Below are 24,575 nucleotides of genomic sequence, written 5' to 3'. Positions count from 1 at the left end.
TAAAGGCCTTTTATTTGGTTGCCAGTTAAATGCTAGTATATAAGAGTCCACGACCTTGCCTCCACAACAAAAACAAATAGGAATCACAGTATTCTGTGAAGCTTACTAACAACGAGACGAGCCCCGTTCATAAGCACAGTGCTGAGCCTGCATGGCCTTTTCAATTGGTCAATGAGCGAGCACCAAGGTTAATGAGATTCAATACAAGAGCTGTTTCCGATAATCAACTCAAATCGACTCGTGGCTTTTAAAATATTAATTCCATCATAGTTGTCTGACGTTACCAATTTTGTCACTTTTTTGTGTTTGTCTTTTTTTGAAACTCAAAGCTTGCACCTTTGTTGACAGTTGCTAGCAAATTCCCACTTGGTTTCAAGGTCAAGGTTTTGTTCAAATTGGGTACAGTAAGGGAGCATAGGCAGTTACACTTTACGCATGTGTTCTGTTTGGGAACACGAATAATCGTCCTATCATATTAAATAACTGGCCCTGCGTTTGATTATTACTATTATTATTATTATGATGGCTAAGTAATTATTTGTCCCTCCCTGAAGGTGCTGTAGTCAGAAAAAAGCAATGAGTCCTCCTCGAGAGGCACAGCGTGCTTGTTTCCAGTTTAAGTTGTAAAACATACATAACACACAAACATGATACAGAAAATAACATTCATCAAAAAAGACAAATTGTATATTTAAGCACAGAAATGTTCACCCAAACCACAGTCGAAAATAAGTCAGCTATCTTAATGCTGACATAATGATGAACGCCATAGATGGGCTAAAAAGAAAATACTGATGTTGCGGTAATTCTAAATCTTCAATCGGCTATTTTAACACAAACACGGCAGCAACACAAAAACACTACATCACTCATATATTTTCTCTGCTCTGTGCAAAAAGCTATTATTTCTAGGGCTGCCGCAATTAAGCAACGGGTCACCACGACATCGATGATCAAAATCGTCGACAATTAATTTATTCTTTGACGTTTCTTTTTTGTTTCAGTTTGTTTTTCCCCTCAAAAGCTCCAAAGTTTGTTCAAAGTTTAATGCACTATGACCAGATCAACACTAATTTCAAAAAGTTCAAATATCTTGGGGTCTTGTTCACGAGTGAGGGAAGAATGGAACGGGAGATCGACAGGTGGATCGGTGTAGCGTCTCCAGTGATGCGGACTTTGTATCAGTCCGTTGTGGTGAAGAAGGAGCTGAGCCGAAAGGCGAAGCTCTCGATTTACCGGTCGATCTACGCTCCTACCCTCACCTATGGTCACGAGCTGTGGGTCGTGACCGAAAGAACAAGATCCGGGAACCAAGCGGCCGAAACGAGTATCCTGCGCAGGGTGTCCGGGCTCTCCCTTAGAGATAGGGTGAGAAGCTCGGTCATCCGGGAGGGGCTCAGAGTAGAGCTGCTGCTCCTCCGCATTAAGAGGAGCCAGATGAGGTGGCTCGGGCATCTGTTTAGGATGCCTCCTGGACGCCTCCCTGGTGAGGTGTTCCGGGCACGTCCCACCGGGAGGAGACCCCGGGGACGACCCAGGATGCACGGGAGAGACTAGGTCTCTCGGCTTGCCTGGGAACGCCACGGGATCCCCTCGGAAGAGCTAGAGGAAGTGGCTGGGGAGAGGGAAGTCTGGGCTTCCCCGCTGAGGCTGCTGCCCCCGCGACCCGACCTCGGATAAGCGGAAGACAATGGATGGATATTTACTCACATGTCTTCTGGTGTCCAGTGTAAGAGAACTTTCACTTTTCCTGAGCCTTCTTTCCTTTTGGCTAGCACCTACACAGCAACAAATCAAGACACAAAACCATTAAGAAAGTGCCTGGAAAATTCTTTGCTTTATTTGTTTAAATAAAAAACAACAACAACAACAAAATAAATGTATTAATAAAAAAAAAAAAAAAAGCACAAAACCGAAAATTATCCGTGCCATCAATGAAAAACGCTAAAAAATACCACCACCACCACCATTTAACTAAAGATTAGAGTTGGTGTAAAAATTCAAAGCAAGCTGTGATCCAACAAGCATGATGGAACCATTCTCCCTTGTGCGTAGAGAAGCAACTTCAAAGACATGCTCCCCTCCCAGGAATAATGAGGCTCCATAATTCAAACACCTCACCGAGTGATACAGAGGCTGATCATTAACTGCAACAAGCAATGTAAGGCCTCTTTATAATGCATGCTGCAGTGAAGCTGGAATTTTATTTTCAAGAAACCTAGCTTCTGTTCCCCTTCAACAGACGAGGGACAGACATTTCAGATCTCTTGACTGGAAAAATTAACATGCAATTAGTGATTAATTGTACTTTAATTCTACTGGGCAACCAAAATGCCTTGTTTGATCAAAAGAAATTGAGCTAAAGAGCAGGGCGGAAAGGGGGCTCTGAGCTGTCTTCACATTCAAAAGCAACTACTACAACCACTGTACACCAAAAAACTTATGAAATTCTTGTAGATTGTAGAGAAATATGAAGATGTCCGGTGTCTCTGGTGTCGCAGAGGCGGAGGATTCGTCCACCGTTCCTGGCCTCCCCTCCGGCACCCCCAGCGTCTGACGCAATTACGCTCCAACAACTGGCTGCTGCCCGCCCGACTGGCCGTGTCCTCACCCGTGCTCACTGATATAAAGAGTTCTTTGAATTGACTTCATTTGAACATGTACATCGGTTGCTCATGATTAAAATGTGTTAAAATTACACAATTTACACCGCTTATCCTGAAAAAAAAATTCATTTTAATCATGCGCAACCGATGTACAGCGGCTGAAGTCAGTATTTAATACGTCGCCATTTTTCCTCAAATGTATTTCCAAAGGTGTCATTGATATGGAAATTTCACCAGATGTTGGGAACAACCCAAGTAATACATATGTGCAAAGAAAGTAGCACAAATAAGATCAGAAATAAACTTGTGTGTAATAATGTGAAATGACACTGGGAAAAAGCAATGAACACGTCAACTGGTATTTATTTAATACTTTGTACAAAAGCCTTTGATTGGAATGACAGCTTCAAGACACCTGTATGGAGAAACTAGTCGCATGCATTGCTCTGGTGTGATTTTAGTCCATTCCTCCACACAAGCAGTCCTTCAAATCTTGAAGGTTCCGTGGGCTTCTTTTATGAACCATGAGTTTCTGTTCTTTCCATAGATTTTCCATTGGATTCAAGTCAGTTGATTGCCTGGGCCATTATAACAGCTTTATTTTTTTCCCTCTGAAACCAATTGAGAGTTTCCTTTGCAGTATGTTTTTGATCATTATCCTGCTGAAATGTCCACCCTTGTTTTCATTTTCATCATCTCGTAGATGGCTTTTGTGAAGAATGTCTCGGTACATTTGCTCAATCATCCTTCCCTCAAAAAATGTGAAGTTCACCAGTACCATTTTCAGAAAAGCAGCCCCACAGTTTCATATTCCCATCTCCGAACTTTACTGTTGGTATGGTGTTTTTAGGGTGATGTGCAGTGCCATTTCTCCTCCAAGCAGTTAATTTTTGCTCTCATCCGATCAGACTATATTTAACTGGCTTGTCCAAATGTTGTTCAGCAAACTTTAAACGAGCTTTGACATGCTTTTTTTTCAGCAATGGGGTCTTGCGGGGTGAGCGTGCATACAGACCATGGCGGCGGAGTACATTACTCACAGTTTTCCAGGTCTTTTTGAAGCTCTCCACAGAAAATGAACCAGGGGATATCGTTGCATCAAGACCCAGCAACCAAACAACATAACCTAATTGACACTACAATTACAATTATATACACTTATTACTGAAGTTAACTAAAAACTATCAAAGAGCGCAAATATGAGAATAAAGTATTTCATACTACTCTTGCTGTGGCTTTTTAAGTGAGAGTCATGCAATCTGTTCAGACAGGAGAACTTCAAGCGAAGTGCCCTTTACCTGTCTTAACTCTGCCCCCAAACGGATCGCAGCATGATTGTCCACAATTCCCAACTTTGCACTTGTGAAAATACAGTTGGGACAAAAAAGTGTTTTTCTGGCTCATTGGCCTTTACTTTGCGTAACATTCCGCCTATCATGCTGTGTCAGTTTACAGTAAAACTGGCCTGGAACTCACACAAATATTGTCGGTAGGAAGAGAGAGAGCTGGAAAAATAACCAGCAGCATCAAAAATAGCCACAGATATAACCTCTTGCGTCAATCGGCTCTTTTATGTTAGGAATGTCTATTTTTAGGATGGCGAATGAGCTCACATTGAAAAAGTTCTCTTACGCACACGAATATCTGAAATTATTTTTGTTACCCCTGAGAGTGACTGTGGCAGGGACGGAACCTCGTTAGAGGAGAGGATGGAGGACACTCCACTCACACGCGAGACCAAGACCTCCTCAAGCAGATATTTCAACTTGACAGTTTTCACCACCAAAATATATTTGGCTTAGTTTTGCACTGTTTTGACAGACTACATTTCATAAATACAGTACAGTTGTGGTTTACATTACACACAAATATTCAGGGAAGGAATTGACACACAAATAGGAATTTAATTTGGGTTTGTGAACTCGCCACAGATTCTACCTGGTGGCAAGGTGAAAAAGAATCACAGACTGAGCATCTTGTATTTGTGTATAATTGGCACTTGAAAATATTTGCTCGTCTGTACGGTTAAACATCTTGTGATGATGACAATCACAAGATACAAATTTAAATCCAAACAAACTTCAAGACGACCCGCGATCCAGAACAGATTGTGTTAAACATAAGAGGTTCCACTGTATTGTGAATTTATTCAAAAAAATATGGACGTTGGATTATCATTTAACGTTAGATGAAACCCTTGAACCCTTCCGAGTATTCACGATGTCATTACACGTTGTAACTATATATATTTTTTCTTTTCTTTATATATATATATATATATATATATATATTATATAAAACCCAAGAGAACAGTAATGACTCATCCAGCAGGAGGCCGCAAAGGAACTCAGGACAACTCCTAAAGAACTGCAGCAACTAAAGGTAGAGACTGGGCAAAAATGGCATCCTTGGCAGAGTTCCAAGGCAAAAACCACCACTGAATAAAAAGAGCATAAAGGGTCCCTCTTACTTTTGTAAAAAAAAAAAAAATTAAAAAAAAAAAAAAGCATCTGAATGATTCCCAAGACTTTTGGGAGGATATTATATGGACTGAGAGATGAAAGTTGAGGTGTGTCTCTCGTTACATTTGGCGTAAATGTAGCAGAGTATTTCAGAAAAAGAACACTGTACCAACAGTCAAACATGGTGGTGGCAGTGTGATGGATTTGGGCTGCTTTACTGCTTCAGGACCTGGACAACTTGCTGTGTTTGATGGAACTATGAATTCTACTCTTTAACAGAAAATCCTGAAGGAGAATGTTCAGCCATCAGTTTGTGACCCAACCTTATTAGGTTTCGGATTCCATTACTTTTTCACACAGGGGCAGGAAGCAGATTTTTTTTTTCCCCCTTAAAAATGAAATCAACCTTTTAAAAACAGCTGAGATTTACATTTGTTTGATGATCTTAAACTAAATGGGGAAACTATGCAAAAATATAAGAATTTGAGAAGGGGGCCAGTACTTTTCACAGCACTGTATACTGCATCTGTTACCAGGAAAAACGCCTGTTCCATTCTCTGCCTATATTACGCCACAGCGCCAGTAAACAACAGTGGGCAATTCTGGGACTAACAGACATTGTCATTGACAGTTTAAGTGAGAAATGGAAACTATTTTTGGACACATTGTTCGGTCCAGACGTTCCGTTTTATCTGATATCCGTTTTATCAAGGTACCATTGTGTGTGTGTGTGTACCGTATTTTCACGACCATAAGGTGCACCGTATTAAAAGGCGCAGTCTCACTTACGGGGTCTATTTCCGTATTTAACACATACATAAGGCGCACCTTATTATTGGGCGCAGACACGGTAAAACATACGGTAGCATGCATGCACGCTAAAATAATGTTTTCAAAAAGGCAGCAGGAGCAAAGCTGAGTTCGGTTGTACTTTATTGAACTATTTAACAATGTACTCACGTTATTTTTTGATCAATCCTCATCAACAAATCCATCAAAGTCCTCATGTTCTGTATCCGAAATGAACGGCTGGGCAAGTTCTCAATCAAACACGCCAGCTTCGAGTCAGTCTCATTGCCGTGCGGCTCCTCAGAAATGATGCCGGCTTTTACGAAAGCTCGAACAACAGTGCAAGCAGGCACATTAGCCCAAGCATCCACATTCCATTCAAAAATTGTGGCGTAACTCGCCCGGCGCTGCCTCCTAGTCTTAGTAAAGCTGTGTTCGCCATCGGTCATCCATCGCAACTTCACTTTGAACGCCCTGTTTACACCGATGTCCAGCGGTTCGTCAAGCCTCCCGGAATGATGGCAAGCTCACAGTTATTTCCCTCAGTCGAATGAATGGTGAGTGTAGAGACGCTTCTCCCGGCTGTTCTTTGCGCATGAATCCATTGCCCGAGTTCCAACTCGGGCCACCTTGCCTTGTTTCCGCGTTTTGTTTTTCTTTTTTTTCCTGCGGAAACTCAGCTTCGTCTTTTGACTTGGCGAAGCTCGTTTTCCTGCTTCCTCGAGTTGGTCTTCCAACTTGGGCCACCTCGCCTTATTTCCGCGCGTTTTGTTTTTATTTTATTTTCCACGGAAACTCAGCTTCGTCTTCTTGACTTGGCGAAGCTCGTTTTCCTGCCTCCTCCACTTGCGAACCATGGATTCGTTGATCTTGAATTCGCTCGCGGCTGCGGCTGTTCGATTCCCATGTTCCTCCGCGTAACTAATAGCTTGCAGTTTAAACTGTGCTTCGTAAGCGCGTCCCTTCGTCGGAGCCATTTTCGGGGGTCCTTAGCCAAACCGATGCATATACCGGAACTATATACCTACTGGGGGCGTGCCTTTAGCGTCCACTGTCACGCGCACCCTTCCCGTCCACATGCTGTACTCAGTCACGTCCGCCTTCCTCTATATAAGCAGCGTGTCGGCAGGAAATGCTCCCAGTCAGTCAAGCGGAACGCTCATTAAATTCACACAACATTTAAAGATTTTGGAACTCGGCGCACACATAAGGTGTGCCGCATTATAAGGTGCCCCGTCCATTTTGGAGAAAATTTAAGACTTTTAAGTACGCCTTATGGTCGTGAAAATACGGTGTGTGTGTATATATATATATATATATATATATATATATATATATATATATATATATATATACGTATCTATCTATCCATCCATCTGAGAGAGAGAGAGAAATAGATATGTATCTACATATCTATTTCTACTCTGGCTCCTTGAATAAAGGAAATCCACACAGGGGACCAGACATTTCAGAGGTCAACCAAAGGGCCTGCTAAATTGAATGTAACAGCTGCTAGAATTTAAGAAAAAGAGAAGATGGTTCATGATCACAGACTTACCGTAAGGGTATGTAAAGTGTGTAAAGGCTGATGATAAATACGTTAAAAGTGATTTGCGATTTTACTGCTTCAATGATGTCACGTCAGTCAAACTAAGCACTAAGAGAGGGAGGAGGTAGAGAAAATGGGAGGATGAGTAGTGAAAAGTGAACATCAGAGTGGCTCCAAAATAGGCAGTGAAAAATGTAGAACCAAAAGCAGGGGAGAGCTGGCCTGTTTTAACTGGGTGCCTGTCTCGTGTCAGCGGGTCAAGCACTGGATGACGCAGATGGGCGCTATAACAAAAATATCCCGTCATAAACATGGCTGACTTGCTCTGGCATGTCAGCAGGCGCACTGGCCAAACTCCACAAAATCCCCACAGTTCGGCTCCGTCCCTGGCCTGGAGGAGTCCACTGGGGACTGTGGTCTGATGCAGCACCGCAGTCCTTCTCGCCTACACATCTCCAGGGCTGGAGGGAAGGAGAACATACACTGAACTGGCCCAATCTCCTTCCAATTCCGTGACCCGGACATTCACCTAAACCCCTTTTCCTCGTCCCCTTTCTTCCAGAGCTTCCATCTCTCTCCCACCGCACAATCTTCCTCCTTCCAACCTTGAGACCAAACATGCTGAGACTGCTCTCAAACTCTGTCTTCAGATTTTCCCTTGCATTTTTCATTTCTCAGCTTGCAGTGAGTACTCAAGGTAAAGCAAGAACAGTGAAGAACACAGCAGAGAGGGTAACATGAACAGCACAAGGAATCAGTCATTCAAACATCCACGGTACATCTTCGCATAATTGTCGATACAGCCTGAAAAGCGCCCTTTTCGAACCTTCGGTGTGTTCGCACATGCGTACTTTTGACTGTTCTAACTTCTTTGTAGCTTGCAGGTCGATTACAAGCATATCTGATCTATTAAAGGCGAGAGTATATTTTTATTCAGCTCAATTAGCACATACAATAAATTAGTCCCTTAATGTTTTTATATGCTGTCCATGTTAATAATCATATTGATGTGCATGCATACTGCAGTGAAAATGGGTGCACGGGACCAACAAATGATAGAAGAAACTTCTCTTATCACAGCAGTTTTTCTACTCGATATCACTAGCTCTGTAAGATGCATTAGCAGAGTGCGAGGGAGGTGGTTGCCTCTTTTCCCTTGGGGGGTAAACATGCCTTTTACATCTCATGAACACACTAATTATTTCTGCAAGGTTAGCCACTCCTGTCATGCTACAGCGGCACAGCACTATTAAAGTATACTCTATAATGATATACTTTATTTACACAAACAGTATTCACTGTTTGTGACTACATTTAAGCCTACCCTAAATTAGTAATAAAATGACAGGAGTCCAAAAAATACATAGATACTAAATGTATAGATTTTGCATACTCTTCGTAAAGCTACAGTACGTATAGTGCATGTACAGTGACACCAATTACTGGCATCTAAGTACGATTGTGACTGTTTATTAAACAGCGTGGACGAATGTCACTGCACACTGCAAAATGTTTTCAATTTCAATGTGTTGAAGTAGCAGAGGACAGGGTGCTCTGTGCAGGAAAAGCAGCCATTCAAAACTCATTATCACAGTTGTACAATTCTCAGAAATATTGCCTTTTTGAAAAACCTTTTGAATGAAATAGTGATGGAAAACGCGCCTTCTATATGTGCCTTCAAACAGCTGATTAATAATAGATGATGATCAGGTTTACAATGACTAGCACCATATACACAAACACAATTCAATTGTCTTTCCTATGAAGTCTGATTCAAAGAAAAACAACGCCAAGCCTTGAGGCAAAAAAAAAAAAAAAAAGTTCACATAAAGTGCAGAGGGAGGAAAAAATTACAAGACGAATCAGTAGTTGCTTCTCCAATAGTGAAACTACCCCGCCCCCTGCTGTCCAAAAATAAATTAGAAAAACAAGACCAGTTCAGCCCCAGACTCATCACATAAAGATTGGACAGATTGAATTGATTTCTGGAACACAGAAAAATAAAGTGTTGTCTAGTCTAGTATATTTTATCAAATTAATTGAAATCATAAAATAGTTACCGTAATTGAGGCACTGACAAAAACAATTGTTCATTTGTGGCAGCATTTGACAAGGGCTGTCATGTTAAAATTAGTCACTAAACAAAGAATTGCCCTGCGATTGGCTGGCAACCAGTTCAGGGTGTACCCCGCCTCCTGCCCGAAGATAGCTGGGATAGGCTCCGGCACTCCCGCGACCCTTGTGAGGAGAAGCGGCTCAGAAAATGGATGGATGAATAAACAAATCATATTTTCAAATGTAAATATATCAGCGGATTAGTTTAACCAATTCGAATAGGGCTGGTTTGCCCTGAACATATGGTTTATTTCGCTTATTAATTCTCATACACCCATTAAAGTGAGCTGTACATATGTAGAGAGAGTGCTTAGTTAATGATGGTTCCAACATAGCGTTTCGAGACATCGAATGACTCGCGATCAACTAGTTTGTGCAGCGGTGTAACATTATGTATGTCGTCACGCAGCACAAAAAGGTACACTTAGATACGCCGCTGAACACTCCATTTGTTTGCTTTACGCTAATGTTGTGAACTGACGCATATAGCATGAAGTTGCACTTCAGTGTCAACTTGATTTTATAATCGCACATTAAACCATCTTATTGATGTTTCACAAATCCCAAAGATTATCCATGCAATATCTCCATGACTATTCCAAAACCTTTCCAAGACTTGGAAAATGCATTATTCATGTCCATAATCTTTCTCGTTTTTTTCCATGACTGTACGAACCCCGCTTTAGTACTGTGTAAGCGTAGGTTAGTAATAGACTACAGTGTGTTTGGTATAAATCTGGGTTGTCGTTGCCGCACAAACGGAACTAAATGGATGACTCCTTATAATTGTGCAGAACACAAATGTAGAAAAGGCTTTAATACTAACAAACCACTAATCATAGCTGCATCTCTGGCTTAATTTGTGCATGGGAATGTTCAAACATGCTTTCATTCTTTGCTAAATACTCGAGTTTGAGGAGATAGACTCACTGTGCTGTTAAAGACCACACTGTGTCCATTGCCCACGCTTTCAATATGAGTGGATAGGTTAAGACAGATGGCTCGGTGACGGATAGCATCCATGGTTTGAGCATCAAAGAAATCATGGGGCCTCGCTGGAAGGGTAGAAGGACAGTGGAGACAAACAAACAACTGATTAACATACAGCATCAAAAGACTAACTTTCCAAATGAGAAGCATCTCACAGATTTACAGCATCATTACACCTAAAATGCATGGTGGTGTATGATACAAGGTATACAGTACTGTCAGAATCTTAAGGATTTTCTCATGTATTCAATATTGTGCTAATGTCGGTACAGTTTCATCAACGTTTTGACAAAAATATGGGGAGGAGCGGTTTGTTCAAACTGTTGGCGCTACCATGTTGAGTACTCAAATTCTAAATGCACAAAATGGAAGAATGTTCCAAATAAAACTCGAGACGATAAATCAATGCATCTCAGTGGGCTATGCACTCCCCTCCACAAGTATTGTAACCGTGAGGCCAATTCCTTAATTTTTGCTGAAGCAAAGCTAAGATATGGGTTAGGCATCAAAAGATGAATATGAGCCACGAGATCAACATGTGATGATGGCAGCAAACAAATTGATAAGAAACACAGAATCATTCAGTCAGCCAGTTTAAAGAAAGATGCAACAAACTGGAAGATCCTTCATCATGTATCAAGATAATTACTAGAACACAATACCCAAATAACGAGGATTTCATCAGGCAAGGAGTGGAAATCTTAGACTGACCAGGTGAATCTCTAGATTTGAACTCTACGAAGCATAAATTGCACCTCTAAAGAGGAGACTCAAGGGGGAACCCCTGCTCCAAAACAACTGAAAGAAACTATGGTGAAAGTTTGATAAAAGCATCACACACAAAAAAGAATAGAAAAGCTTGGTGACATCAACTGGCTTGATCGAGTTATTCAATGCAAAAGATCTGCAACAAAATATTACATCCTATTCACTTTAATCTATTTTAAGTTCACCTGTTCCGGTACTTTTCCTGACTTAACAATGGGATTTCATATTGCAAATAATGTAACCCTTCCAAATGTATCAGATCCAGAAATAAATGTCTACAAATTAAAACTGAAATTCTGATCTCCTCTCACATTAATTTTTCTTCTCAAGCCTACAGCAATAAATAAAAATATAAATACAATTGGGTTTTCTTTTTGAGGGGAATGGAATGGAAAAGAAGCATGCTGCATTGTTCAAAAGGTACAAAGGTGAAATGTGACATCTAATCAGGATAAAATGGCAGGGTAAGGGTGTGCGCGCATATCGTGTAGTCGCGTTAGTGTGCCTTTTAGTTTACGTACGTAGGGAGCACCTGCGTTTGTTCTTGAGCTTCTTCCTCTTGTTGAGACCAGCCTTAGAGGGAGACTCCTCCTTGAGTTTTGCCTGACCGGACATTTTGGAAGAGCTTTGTTGGCTGAAGTGGCTGGGCACGTGGCGAGCCAAGCCCCCCTGGGAAGCGAAACTTGCGGTGCAGCCACCAACAACACACTGCAGCGGAGCACAAGACAGGGATTTCGAGCACCGTGGATGCGCTGTTTTCAGCAAAGACAAGTATCTTAACTGCGGTGAAAAAAAACTATGCGTGTTCAAGGGTGTCATTCAGTATATTTGGATGTTTTTTACCTTGAAGGGCTTATCTCCACTGTGGGTCAGCATGTGTCTCTGAAGCCAACTCTGACTGGTAGATGGGGTGTTGTAGACCTTGCAACCCTTCCACAGACACACAAACACCTGAAGAGCAAGATGGAGAAAGGGACTGTAAAGACGACAGATTTTTAAGGGTGCGTCTTTGCGGACAGACTTTAAAATGGCATTTGGGAAGTTTCTCTAAAAGACAAAAAGACTTGTGCTAGGAATTAATGAAATTCAAAACAGCACACAGATGAAAACCCATTTCAAGAACAAGAACTGAACTATTTTCACAAGTAATTCTTTAAAACGATTACTCAAATAACTCAATTACAAAAAAGCCGACGCAAAATCTCTGCCTCTAAGTGTTGCAGGGATCAAGGCCATATTTTATTGCAGGCGCGTGCACCATTCTGTTTAGAACTATCCCGCAAGTGGTCAAGGATTGAAGTAACCACCTGTGCACTTCCTATGGTTTATAGAACAAACGGTAACAAAAGAAAGAAAAACGTAGTACATTTATACAGGAGCTGCTTTAGCCAAAACTGACGCCGAGGCACTCAATGTGTAGACTGGCTAGCCTGAACTAGCAGCCAACTGCACTCACATTCACTGATGCACGTAACAGACCACAGCAGGAAATATACCACAGTGCAGAACGTGAGGGTGGTGAACCTAAGTGGCCCAAAATAAATAAAATAAACCTTGGGATTGGGACTGTTGTTAAAAAAATGTTTTTAATGTGATGTCACCACAGAAATGTACCGGCGTTAGCAAAGAGGACAAATCTGATGACATTAACAGTAAGGCAACTGCCTGTTTTTAATGTAACTGGACACACCCCAAAACAGGAGCCTCGCCAGTAGTCAGTGCATATTGCTGCATTAAGGAATGTGATAAGTATCTCTCAGTACATTTGCCTCATTTTTAAGGCTGTATTTATGCTTAAGGTCCAACTGCCCAATTCAGATTTAATTCCTTTGTCCGATTTTTTTTGGACTGTCTAGTTCCATGTACATACAGTGGCGCAACAAAGTATTGTCAGCCACCAATTGTGCAAGTTCTCCCACTTAAAAAGATGAGAGGCCTGTAATTTTTATCATAGGTATACCTCGCCTAGGAGAGATAAAATGAGGGGGAAAAAAAATTATCTGTCTGATTGTTAAAGAACTTATTAGCTAATTATGATGCAAAATAAGTATTTGGTCACCGACAAACAAGCAAGATTTCTGGCTCTCACAGACCTGTAACTTCTTCTTTAAGACTCTCCTCTGTCCTCCACTCGTTACCTGTATTAATAGCACCCGTTTGAAATCATCAGTATAAAAGACACCTGTCCAAAACCTCAAACAGTCACACTCCAAACTCCACTATGGCCAAGACCAAAGAGCTGTCAAAGGACACCAGAAACAAAATTGTAGACCTGCACCAGGCTGGGAAGACAATCTGCAATAGGTAGGCAGCTTGGTGTGAAGAAATCAACTGTGGGAGCAATTATTAGAAAATGGAAGACATACAAAACCACTGATAATCTCCCTCGATCTGGGGCTCCACGCAAGATCTCACCTGGTAGACTTTGCAAAAAGGATGCAAATGGCTGTAGTGAGCACTTTTTTCCAGAAGAGGCAGGAACATAGGGTGACCTACAAGAGCGGAGGTCGAAGCACGCAGGTGGATTACATCTTGTGCAGACGATGTAATCTGAAGGAGGTTACTGACTGTAAGGTGGTGCTAGGGGAGAGTGTGGCTAGACAGCATAGGATGGTGGTGTGTAAGATGACTCTGGTGGTGGGGAGGAAGTTTAGGAAGACAAAGGCAGAGCAGAGAACCATGTGGTGGAAGCTAAGACAGGACGAGTGTTGTGCAGCTTTTCGGGAAGAGGTGAGACAGGCTCTCGCTGGACAGGAGGAGCTTCCAGAAGACTGGCCCACTGCAGCCAAGGTGATCAGAGAGGCAGGCAGGAGAGTACTTGGTGTATCTTCTGGCAGGAAGGGAGAGAAGGAGACTTGGTGCTGGAACCTCACAGTGCAGGAAATCACACAAGGAAAAAGGTTAGCTAAGAAGAAGTGGGACACTGAGAGGACCGAGGAGAGGCGAAAGGTATACATTGAGATGCGACATAGGGAAAAGGTCGAGGTGGCAAAGGCCAAACAAGAGGCATATGATGACATGTATGCCAGGTTGGACACTAAAGAAGGAGAAAAGGATCTATACAGGTTGGCCAGAGAGAGGGATAGAGATGGGAAGGATCTGCAGGAGGTTAGGGTGATTAAGGATAGAGATGGAAATATGTTGACTGGGGCCAGTAGTGTGCTAGATAGATGGAAAGAATACTTCGAGGAGTTGATGAATGAGGAAAATGAGAGAGAAGGGAGAGTAGAAGTAGCAAGTGTGGTGGACCAGGAAGTTGCAATGATTAGTAAGGGGGAAGTTAGAAAGGCATTAAAGAGGATGACAAATGGAAAGGCAGTTGGTCCTGATGACATTTCTGAGGAGGTATGGAAGCATCTAGGAGAGGTGGCTGTGGAGTTTTTGACCAGCTTGTTCAATAGAATTCTAGCGTGTGAGAAGATTCCTGAGGAATGGAGGAAAGGTATTCTGGTGCCCATTTTTAAGAACAAGGGTGATGTGCAGAGCTGTGGGAACAAGAGGAATAAAGTTGATGAGCCACACAATGAAGTTATGAGAAAGAGTAGTGGAGGCTAGACTCAGGACAGAAGTGAGTATTTGCGAGCAACAGTATGGTTTCATGCCTAGAAAGAGTACCACAGATGCATTATTTGCCTTGTGGATGTTGATGGAAAAATACAGAGAAGGTCAGAAGGAGCTACATTGTGTTTTTGTAGATCTAGAGAAAGCCTATGACAGAGTACCCAGAGAGGAACAGTGGTAGTGCATGCGGAACTCTTAAGTGGCAGAGAAGTATGTTAGAATAATACAGGACATCTGCAGTGGTGAGGTGTGCTGTAGGTGTGACAGACGAATTTAAGGTGGATGTGGGACTGTATCAGGGATCAGCACTGAGCCCCTTCCTGTTTGCAGTGGTGATGGATAGGCTGACAGATGAGGTTAGACTGGAATCCCCGTGGACCATGATGTTTGCAGATGACATTGTGATCTGCAGTGAAAGCAGGGAGCAGGTGGAGGAACTTTGTTCTCAACTTTTTAAGTGGGAAACCTTGCACAATTGGTGGCTGACTAAATGCGTTTTTGCCCCACTGTATATGCTTGTATGAAAGTTGATTCAAACAATCGTTTCGAACCAAATGAACAAATTGGAAGTTGACCAGCTTTATCGCCGAAAAGAAAGCCCAATGAGGAAAGTGTTCACGTTCAAATGTACTGACCCCTCCTCTTTGTCCGTCCACATGGATGCCCCTGATATGTTCAGCAAGATCAGGGCTTGAGTTGAAGTACTGAAGACAAAGGTCCCAGCAACAGGAGTAGGCAACGGCCTTAACAGCAGAGGAGCTGGCACTGCCCTGTCCGTTCATCATAGCTGGGGTGGAGCGCCCACTTGACACTGTGCTCTCCATCTCCATCAGGGTGCTGCTTATGCTGAGGAGAGAGCGGTGGTGTATGGGGTGAAAGGTTAAATAATTCAGTGACACTGACAATGTGCATGAAACATTAAAGCCTTACACATTCGTGAACAACAGGTGCCAATAGGACGACCCATATGGGGTACTAAGCGGGAAAGAATGCCGGCTGAGGCTGATTCTCCATGCTTGGTGCTTCTCACAACTCATGGCACATCGAACATGCGGACAAAAGTATTGCGACAACACCTGTTAAAGGGGACATATTATGAACATTTTACTTTTTTACAGGTTGCATATTTCACCAAACCAACTTTTTCTTGTATTTGGGAGTTATATTGGCTCTATGGTGCCTCAGTAAATGAGAGCCCTGAAACCAGGTCATTCGAATTTCTCAAGTTTATCTATGTCACTAGCGAAGATGTCCGCCTAACCCTCCGCTCCCGAGCAAGCGCTGTCAACATAAACACGTGTGCTTTCACAAGTGGGTCTTGTACATGGAGGCAACCAATCAGAGGAAAGACAGTGGTCTGAGCCAAATATGGTTAAAGCAGATACATAATTGGGTCAAACAGAAGTAGCTGTCAGATGGGCCTTTTCTGGACACTCGTATGACAAATGTGCCCGCGATTGACTGCCAACCAGTCCAGGGTGGTAATTGTTGAAATGAAATTGACACTTTTATACCAAGTCCATGTTAGAGAGTCACTCTATGGAGGTCTAAATAGCCGAAATAGGGGAACTTTAATGTTTGTGCACCTCACTCGCAAATCCTTCTGTAGCACTTAATTATTCGCTGAAAAACTATTTGCACGTTGTACTGCCCTAAGCTCCACCCAAACACCCTGCTCCTCTTAAGGTGCCATGTTAGCAGAGAGGTAGCTAGCATTGCCTGCCAGCTGGCTTGATAGTGTACAACACCATAATGAAAGATTCCAGTAGACGGCCTACAGGCAAGCAGGGCTCCTTGTGGGGTGAACACCGGAGAATGCTGTGTTATAAACTTCTCAAGATGATACAGAGAAAGGTCTGGATTGCAATTGGCAAAGGGGAAAGTTAACAGCTGATCAGCTGGTAACAGTTAGCTGCTCAATGTAAGGCAGTAATTTCAGACCAGTGTGCTGTGAGAGATCATCAAAAGATTCTCTAATTGCACTAAGTGGGTCCAAAAATTATTCAGTTACTGCAAATATTATATCTTTGTTCATCTATGTCAGTGATGTACCGTATTTTTCGGACTATAAGGCACACTTAAAATTCTTGAATTTTCTCAAAAATCGACAGTGCGCCTTGTGTATTAATTCTGGTTGTGCTTACTGACCTCGAACCGATCCTCAAAAATCTGTCAAAATGTTTTAGTACGACTTTGGTAAGCTACAAAGCCACACTGCTTGATGGCTTGTTGGAGCATTACGGCTGCCGTAGTCAGGAGCCTCGCAGAGTAATACGTACTGTGCTTCAACATAATATTATGGTGTGTGTATAAGGACCCCAAAATGGCACCTATAAAGAGACATGCTTACGAAGCGGATTTCAAACTGGTCATTTTCTAAAGGAAGACTGCCAAAAGAATAGTTTCCAGACGGCGTCATCATCAAGGGTAACCCAAAGTGCTGGATGGACAAGGAGAAGATGAGTGAGTGGCTGAAAGAAGTTTACTTCAAGAGACCGGGTGGCTTTTTCCACAAATCTCCATCCCTATTGATCTGCGAGTCCATGCGCGCCCATCTCACCGATACTGTCAAAACTCAAATGAAGTCAACTAATTCACCAAAACAGGGAGAAAACGCTGGGCGAGTTACACCACTATTTTCCAATGGATCCTGCATGCCTGGGCCAAGGTATCAGTCTCAAGTGTCGTCCGAGCTTTTACGAAGGTCGGAATCATCACTGAACAGCTACGAGACTGACTCTGATGAGTACGAGAGGGATCCGGGCATGCTTGATGCCAAAATCGCCCCACTTTTAAACTCAGACACTGAAGATGAAGAATTACTCACAGATTTTTGCTGTTCGGATCAGGGTGAAGAGGGAGGATCGAGCATATTGGGATTCCCGCTGTTTGTTGTGAAATTCACTGGCATCACTAAGCACTTGTAACTCTTTTTTTTTTTTGCTCACAACTCAAGACAAACAAACAACAAAAATAACAAAAACCCAACAGCTTGTATCTCAAAAAGCTTGTAAATTGGGTCACTCATGGGTCGAGGTAGTAGGTACCACTGTACTTAAACCAGGGGTGCCAATATCAATTTCAAGGCAGGCCACATTGTAGTTGTAGTTTCCCCTCAGAGGGCTGATAGAGTTGCATACACCATATTTTTGCCTGTTAAATGTAAAGAGAGAATGCTCTTTAACTGTTCAACCTTGTCATGGTTTTTAAAATCGATGTTTATGATTTTGGTCTCTGCTTGTTTCGGTCTTGAGCATGACACTACATGTACAGTAAGTGTAGAATCTCGTCATCATATTATTACATACACACAACAAATTGACAGATAACTATGGGGTTGGTAATGGAAAAAAAAAAAAAAAAAAAAAGATTTCAATACAGTATCTCAACATTATTAAAATATATTTTTGTGTTTTTTTTGGTTTGTTCTTGTGTAACTTTGGCACAGATTTTAGCAGGAGCGATTTCAAGATCAGAGGTTTAAAGGGTGATGGGGTTCATTTTAGGGTTCAAATAGTGTGGCAGGACATTATCTTCTCTCGAAGCAACACCAGACAATCCTCGCAAGAGGAAAACCACTGCGGTGCCACCTAATATGAAAAAGGATGCCCGTGACCATTTCCCAACATGGCAAACCCAACAGCGATGCAGGTTCTGCACAGGCCACTATGCCAATATGTGGACTGTGAGAAATGCAAAGTCCACCGTTGCCTGAACAAGAACAGAAACTGTTTTCAGGCATTCCACCATGCGGAATAAAAAGTTTGTGACCCGTAAAAGAAACCTGAAATGTTCCTATTTCAATCCCATTGCCAGTTCCATTGGTGGAGTTCGCAATGCTGGTTGACAGCAGTTCTACAATTGGTTATTGGTGGGATTTTTTCTTATGTTTGGAAATACGAATATGTTTGATATGTCTGTTTATGTTTTAGTAAGAGATGAAAGTTATGCCCCACCCCCCAGTGGAACTGGGCCGCCCAACTGGGGTCGCAGTGACAAGTAAAAGCGGCTGGCCTAACTTTTTTGTACCTGTCCTCAGAGTCCATGCGACTCAGCGGTTCACCGTCGGAGGAGGAGATCTCCACGCTCGGCCGCCTCTTGTCCCCCAACGCGGCGTCTCCGCCGTTCAGTTTGTCGCCGTCTTCGCAACTGGGTTTGCTCTTGTCGCAGTCCTCCATACCCGAACACCGGCTCTCCTCACCGGGCTCCGCTTTAGCATCTTTCTCCGTGCCACAGTTTAAGTGCTCGCCGTTGACATCCGCATAGTTCTGCTGGGGCTCCGGCGGCACCTCCTCGGAAGGTAGCTCCACATCTGGGGGAGGGGATGTGGCCTCCTGTTTGACCGATTCTGGAACGTCAGTCGGAGGCGGCGGCGGCGGCGGCGGCGGCGGCGGCGCCTCGCTCGCGGCCTGCTCCGGAGCCTCGCTGGCCTCAGCCTCGAGTTCAGCCATTTTCGGCTGCCCGCAGCCAGCTGGCGCTCCTGTTTCCGCTTCGTTTGGGCAGTCGCCAACGGTATCCATTTTATTCTCGACGGCACCACGGCTCTCGTCCATCACCGCAAGAGTTATCTCGGAGGCAGCAGCCGCCATTTCAGTGGCAGCCATCACGCGTGAAGCACTTTCCGTGTCAAAATTGGACCGTCACTAGAAGGGGCGGGGCGTCACGCAAGCTGTCCTGTGATTGGACAGAAGGGACACATGAACTTGGCATTTAACAACTCCATGTGTTACTGTCATTCTTCAAAATACAGTAGTGGTTTTATTTCCACAAGCACTGATCTACATTTACAAGCTACATTCGAACATTTGTTCCATGAAAAAAATATTTCTCTTCATTCCGTCGCCTTTCTCTTGGCTACACATGCTTACACTGGTTGTATTTTTATTTGTTTGTTTCGTTTTTAACATCCGCCTTTATATATACTGCAATGTCAATATAGGGCCTTCAGAATCAGTCCAAAAGTGTTCACTCCAGCCATTTCCATCCTTTTTGCAAAGTCCAAGTTCCTTTCCTAGATGCCGTACTTACCCATCACCCCTATTTCCATTGCAATCTGCACCAATCACGACTCTCTCTCGCTCTCCGTCTGGGATGCTCAGAACTACTTCGTCTAGCTCAATTTCTGTAATAGCTCTTTTAAATACCCACAATTGACTCATATTGAGTCAATCAAAACTGCGCATTATTAAGGTTTCACCTTAGGATACAGCTCTTGAATTGCATCTCGATTGTATACGTGGTCTTATGTACACTATGGCCGACGATTATTTAGTATAAAGTGTCAATCGGTAGATTACAGGAAGCAAACAGCGTTTTATTTCCCAGGACCAATTTGTTGGTAGGCAGTGTGACCACACGAGGGCGCCATGCCTCTATTTATAAACTGGATTTCATTTCGTTTACTCATCAGTGGTTTATTTAGTAGTTTAAAATGTATTCAGATCCATATTTAATCTATTCAAAAATTACTGCAGCACATATTACAATGGTTAACACTGGTTTCCGATCTCTGCCCCTGCCTTCCAATTAAGTTTCCGTAATCTCCGTGTGCTTTGCATGGTTTGCCTCTTGACTTCCTCCCACTTTGTAAATAGTTAGTTCATTGGTTCACTAAATTGTTCGTAGGTGTGTGTGTGTAAATGGTAATGTGCCCGCGATTGACTGCCAACCAGTCCAGGGTGGTACCCCGCCTCTGCCTCAAAGTAAGATGGGATGGGCTACTGCTCACCCATGACCCTAATAAGAACACGTGATATTAAAAAAAAAAAAAAAAAAATGAATGGATGGTTGAAAATATAATTTTGTTACCTGGAATTCTTCCAGTTGTGGTAATATCTCCACAGTTGGGGCTTGGAGTTGATCTTCATCGGGTGGGAACAAGGAGAACACGAAACACACTTTTTTAAGAACAAACATTTACTTAATATGATATAAAACAAATGGGATATGAACATTTGTAAATTAAATGTCTGTAAAATGTTGGATACATGCTCCCATCCTGCTGTAGCAAGACCATTATATACATAGTAAGCCTCTTAATTACACTTTGTACAACTGAGAAATATGCAACCCACATCCACAAACGTTTGCGTTATTGCTTTTTTTAATTATTATTTTTACATGTGCTAGTATTTTCCTTTCGTTCTCGACCTACAAAAACCTACGTTATAAAATAGAACCAAATGTAGACTTTTTTTTTTTTTAATCTATCTTAAATATAACTCTCAGCAATTACAAAAAACAAGTCTAGAGAGACTTAAACCAGAACATCCATACAACAGTATTTTAACATGGACTGCAGCGTGTCATTTTAAATAATTACAACAGAGAAACAGGAATCAAATTAGTCTGTAGTACCAAAGTGGGGCTTCTGTTCATTATGTTTTATATGCTCAAATTACCAAGCAGCAAATATTTCCACTGTAAATGGTTAAATATGAATGCTTAAATAATAACAGACCAACCAAAAGATCGAAGAATACCTGTTAATCTATATAAATAATTAAAAAGGGTAGATACAACTTTCCAATGTTAAGAACAAAACAAAAGCAGTAGGAGAGTCCCAAAGAAATGAAATGTTATTGGTTGTGGCAACATGGAGGGTGCTTCAGATGTCACAGTGATCACACGCAGGTTAGGTTAAGACCTCGGGGATGCTCGTGTCCGTGGTTATGTGTCCACTGCTAATTCCTTCATGTGTACGTTTTGACTGAGGCCAGAGCTTGTGCTGAGGAGAGAAAGAAAAGGTTATATCAAGCTTGATATGGATGCACAAATACATCTAAGTGGCATAACCCTTGTTCAGCTTCCCAGTTATTAAAAAAAGACAAACAAAAGTACTGTAATTTCTCGCGTATAATGCGCACCCATGTATATATAATGCGCACCTCCAAAGTTTAACTCAAAATTCTGGAAAACCCTTCTACCTATGTATAATGTATTTTTACAATGCATGATTTTGCTTCGACCCATATGATCAAAACATGAAGTATTATCTGTATTTTTTTTTTTATTTTTCTCAAATACTTTTTATTTTGAAATTCACAGTCCTACTTTTATTTAGTAAATGAGAAAGCACACAGTTTTGCTCATATGTTTGATTACCCAGGCAGAATTTGTAAGATGGGCGCCATTCTTTAAAAAAAAACAAAAAACCATGAATGGCAGGGCGAAACACATTTAATTTTATTTTAAATGGGTTTCAAATTAGCCGGCACGGTGGACGACTGGTTAGCACATCTGCCTCACAGTTCTGGGGAGCAGGGTTCAAATCCCGGCCCCGCCTGTGTGGAGTTTGCATGTTCTCCCCGTGCCTAGGTGGGTTTTCTCCGGGTACTCCGGTTTCCTCTCACATCCCAGAGACATGCGTGGTAGGTTGATTGGAGACTCTGGATTGCCCGTAGGTGTGATTGTGAGTGCGAATGGTTGTTTGTTTCTATGTGCCCTGCGATTGGGTGGCGACTGGTTCAGGGTTTACCCCGCCTCCCGCCCGAAGATAGCTGGGATAGGCTCCAGCAGCCCGCCACCCTTGTGAGGATAAGCGGTAAAGAAAATGGATGGATGGATGGGATTCAAATTAAACTGTCAAGCATTTCATTATCATTAAACAAAACACAACCATAAATAAATTAATGATGGTTGTTGTTCAGTCATCAGTCGTATTTGAAAAAACAATACTTCACAAATTCTGCCAGGGTATATGTAAACTTATGAGCACAACTGTACATATATGCAGTCATACGTACCCCTGTCCTATTGGAATGAAAGTGGAGGCTACACCTTTTTCATAACCTCTAGCTGGCGGTGGCATATTAGAATGAAAGTGTCCACCTTTCTCATAGGTGGCTGTGGCATATTCAAATGAAAATGTACAGCTTTTTCATAACCTCTAGATGGCGGCATACATTTCCAAAATGTGAAAGTTTTGTTTTCATTTCAGAATCAGAATCAGAATCAGAATCATCTTTATTTGCCAAGTATGTCCAAAACACACAAGGAATTTGTCTCCGGTAGTTGGAGCCGCTCTAGTACAACAGACAGTCAATTTACAGAACACTTTGGAGACATAAAGACAATGACAAAAAACAACAACAATTGTGCAAAAAGATGCAGAGTCCTCAGTTCGAATGGCTAATATCGCAATAGTCCGGTGCAATGACCATTGTGCAAAGGGCACTGAGACTTCAAGGAGTGTATGCGGTTTAAAGTGACGAGTACTGCGATAATCTGGGACATAATCTGGGGATAATTTTCCCCTATACCTATTTATAATGCACACTATTGACATTTTTGGGGCAAAAAAAAGTGCATTATACACGAGAAATTACGTTACATGACGAACACTAAAACAACAATGTGGACACTCAAGCGTAAAGAGGGTGGACAAAAGACAACAGGTGATGAATGCCCTTACTGATGCTACTACACACACATGAAGTGAGAACCGTCAGCGAGCTGAGGCGGGGTGTTAGGAGATGGTGGGGGGAGTGGGGAAGATGGCGATGGGCTTTTCACTGCAACAAAACAAAATATGTTGAACACCACAGCACACCCAAAAAAGGACAGAACATGTTATGACAGCTTGTGACGAAATGATCAAACAACACACACCTCACATCGATGGCAAAATTGAATGTTCCACTCCATTTTAAATGTATCTACTGTATGTAGCAAAACTATTGTCAAATGTGTATGTGAGGAAATAATTCTTATGACCAAAAAGGACAAAAGCATTGAGACACAGGCTCTTGTTAATTATTTATTAACAGGCTTGATACCAAAAGTTGAGTATTTTTCCGCGCTGTTGATCCTAGTCAGCAAAGGCCTAATTAACAATTCTACGCTCTCTTGTTGCTGGAAAAAGATTGAGTACATCAGTGTTGTCTGAACTCACATGACCAAATATTCCCAGTGACACATTCTACAATCAATCATAAGTCTTCAACTTCATATTTTCTTCCATCTTAACGGTCACTAGGGGTTGGTGCCAGGTGTCCCAGTACATTTGTCCATATAGTGTACAAAGGTATGGGAGCAAGCCCACAGCCCATGTGGCTACTTTTCGATGAACACTTCAGCCACACTGATTGGGCTTCTTACTCAGTTTGTTTCACGCATCTGAATGTCCAGCTCTCAATGTATTTGTAGCGAGCTTCACATCTGCATCCCGTTGTCCATCTCAGTGCATCCCTTTTATTTAACATCTACTGCTTCTACCACTAATTAGAGCCATGGACCAGACCATAACTCAGAGAACATCAGTGACAGAACACCAGTTTTAGTCACTGATGCGCATACACTTTCAAGTGGGCAACTGAAGCCACAGTCTTGCTAGGCTGAAGTGCTCATTTAAGTCAAGCCAGCATATCTCTCTAAATGGAAAAGCAATTCCGATACGGAACACACAAAAAAACTGGAGAAGTTAGTCTGCCTAGTGAATATCCTCACACTCCTGCAACAATATTTAATTAAAATATCGTGTACAGTACATTCATCAGACACTGATTTAGGTACCACCTGCAAAAACAATCAGATTCAATATAATGTTTTTACAAATCTGTGCCTTGGAAAGGTTTAATTTTTTGACGATTAATAATGAATTTATTGAACAATGTTTATTTTCGTGTATTTGTGCAAAGGTGTACACCTACGATGAATCATACTAAGGGTGTTTTTTGTTTGTGTTTTTTTTAGCTGGTTTCCATACACTGGAAAAATAAACTTTTTTTTAAAAAT

The 24,575-nt window shown here is 42.1% G+C and overlaps 2 protein-coding genes across 14 annotated transcripts in view; both read right to left on the bottom strand.

The window, feature by feature from the left end:
• LOC133478615 (zinc finger protein AEBP2-like) overlaps positions 1-20,898 on the bottom strand; it is a 47,569-nt gene extending 26,671 nt beyond the window's left edge. For 4 of the 5 annotated variants that reach the window (XM_061774877.1, XM_061774876.1, XM_061774878.1 and 1 more), the window contains exons 1-7: positions 20,649-20,898; positions 18,870-19,514; positions 15,476-15,686; positions 12,123-12,230; positions 11,801-11,987; positions 10,452-10,576; positions 1,711-1,778 (exon numbers count right to left, since the gene is read on the bottom strand). In XM_061774877.1, the coding sequence (XP_061630861.1) occupies positions 1,711-1,778; positions 10,452-10,576; positions 11,801-11,987; positions 12,123-12,230; positions 15,476-15,686; positions 18,870-19,444 (1,274 nt within the window). In that variant the 5' untranslated portion in view covers positions 19,445-19,514; positions 20,649-20,898. Of the gene's footprint in view, positions 1-1,710; positions 1,779-10,451; positions 10,577-11,800; positions 11,988-12,122; positions 12,231-15,475; positions 15,687-15,770; positions 15,917-18,869; positions 19,515-20,648 lie in introns of those variants that run through there. The other variant, XM_061774880.1, reaches the window with a different exon arrangement.
• A 149-nt stretch (positions 20,899-21,047) lies between these two features.
• LOC133478613 (pleckstrin homology domain-containing family A member 5-like) overlaps positions 21,048-24,575 on the bottom strand; it is a 91,833-nt gene continuing 88,305 nt past the window's right edge. For all 9 annotated transcript variants that reach the window (XM_061774859.1, XM_061774862.1, XM_061774860.1 and 6 more), the window contains 2 exons: positions 23,272-23,353; positions 21,048-21,567 (listed from right to left, as the gene is read on the bottom strand). In XM_061774859.1, coding sequence (XP_061630843.1) covers positions 21,510-21,567; positions 23,272-23,353 — 140 coding nt within the window. In that variant the 3' untranslated portion in view covers positions 21,048-21,509. The remainder of the gene's footprint in view (positions 21,568-23,271; positions 23,354-24,575) is intronic.

This window comes from Phyllopteryx taeniolatus, chromosome 5 (genome assembly GCF_024500385.1).
Source record: "Phyllopteryx taeniolatus isolate TA_2022b chromosome 5, UOR_Ptae_1.2, whole genome shotgun sequence".
Classification (NCBI taxonomy): Eukaryota; Metazoa; Chordata; class Actinopteri; order Syngnathiformes; family Syngnathidae; genus Phyllopteryx; species Phyllopteryx taeniolatus.
This window is presented reverse-complemented; position numbering and strand designations above follow the sequence as displayed.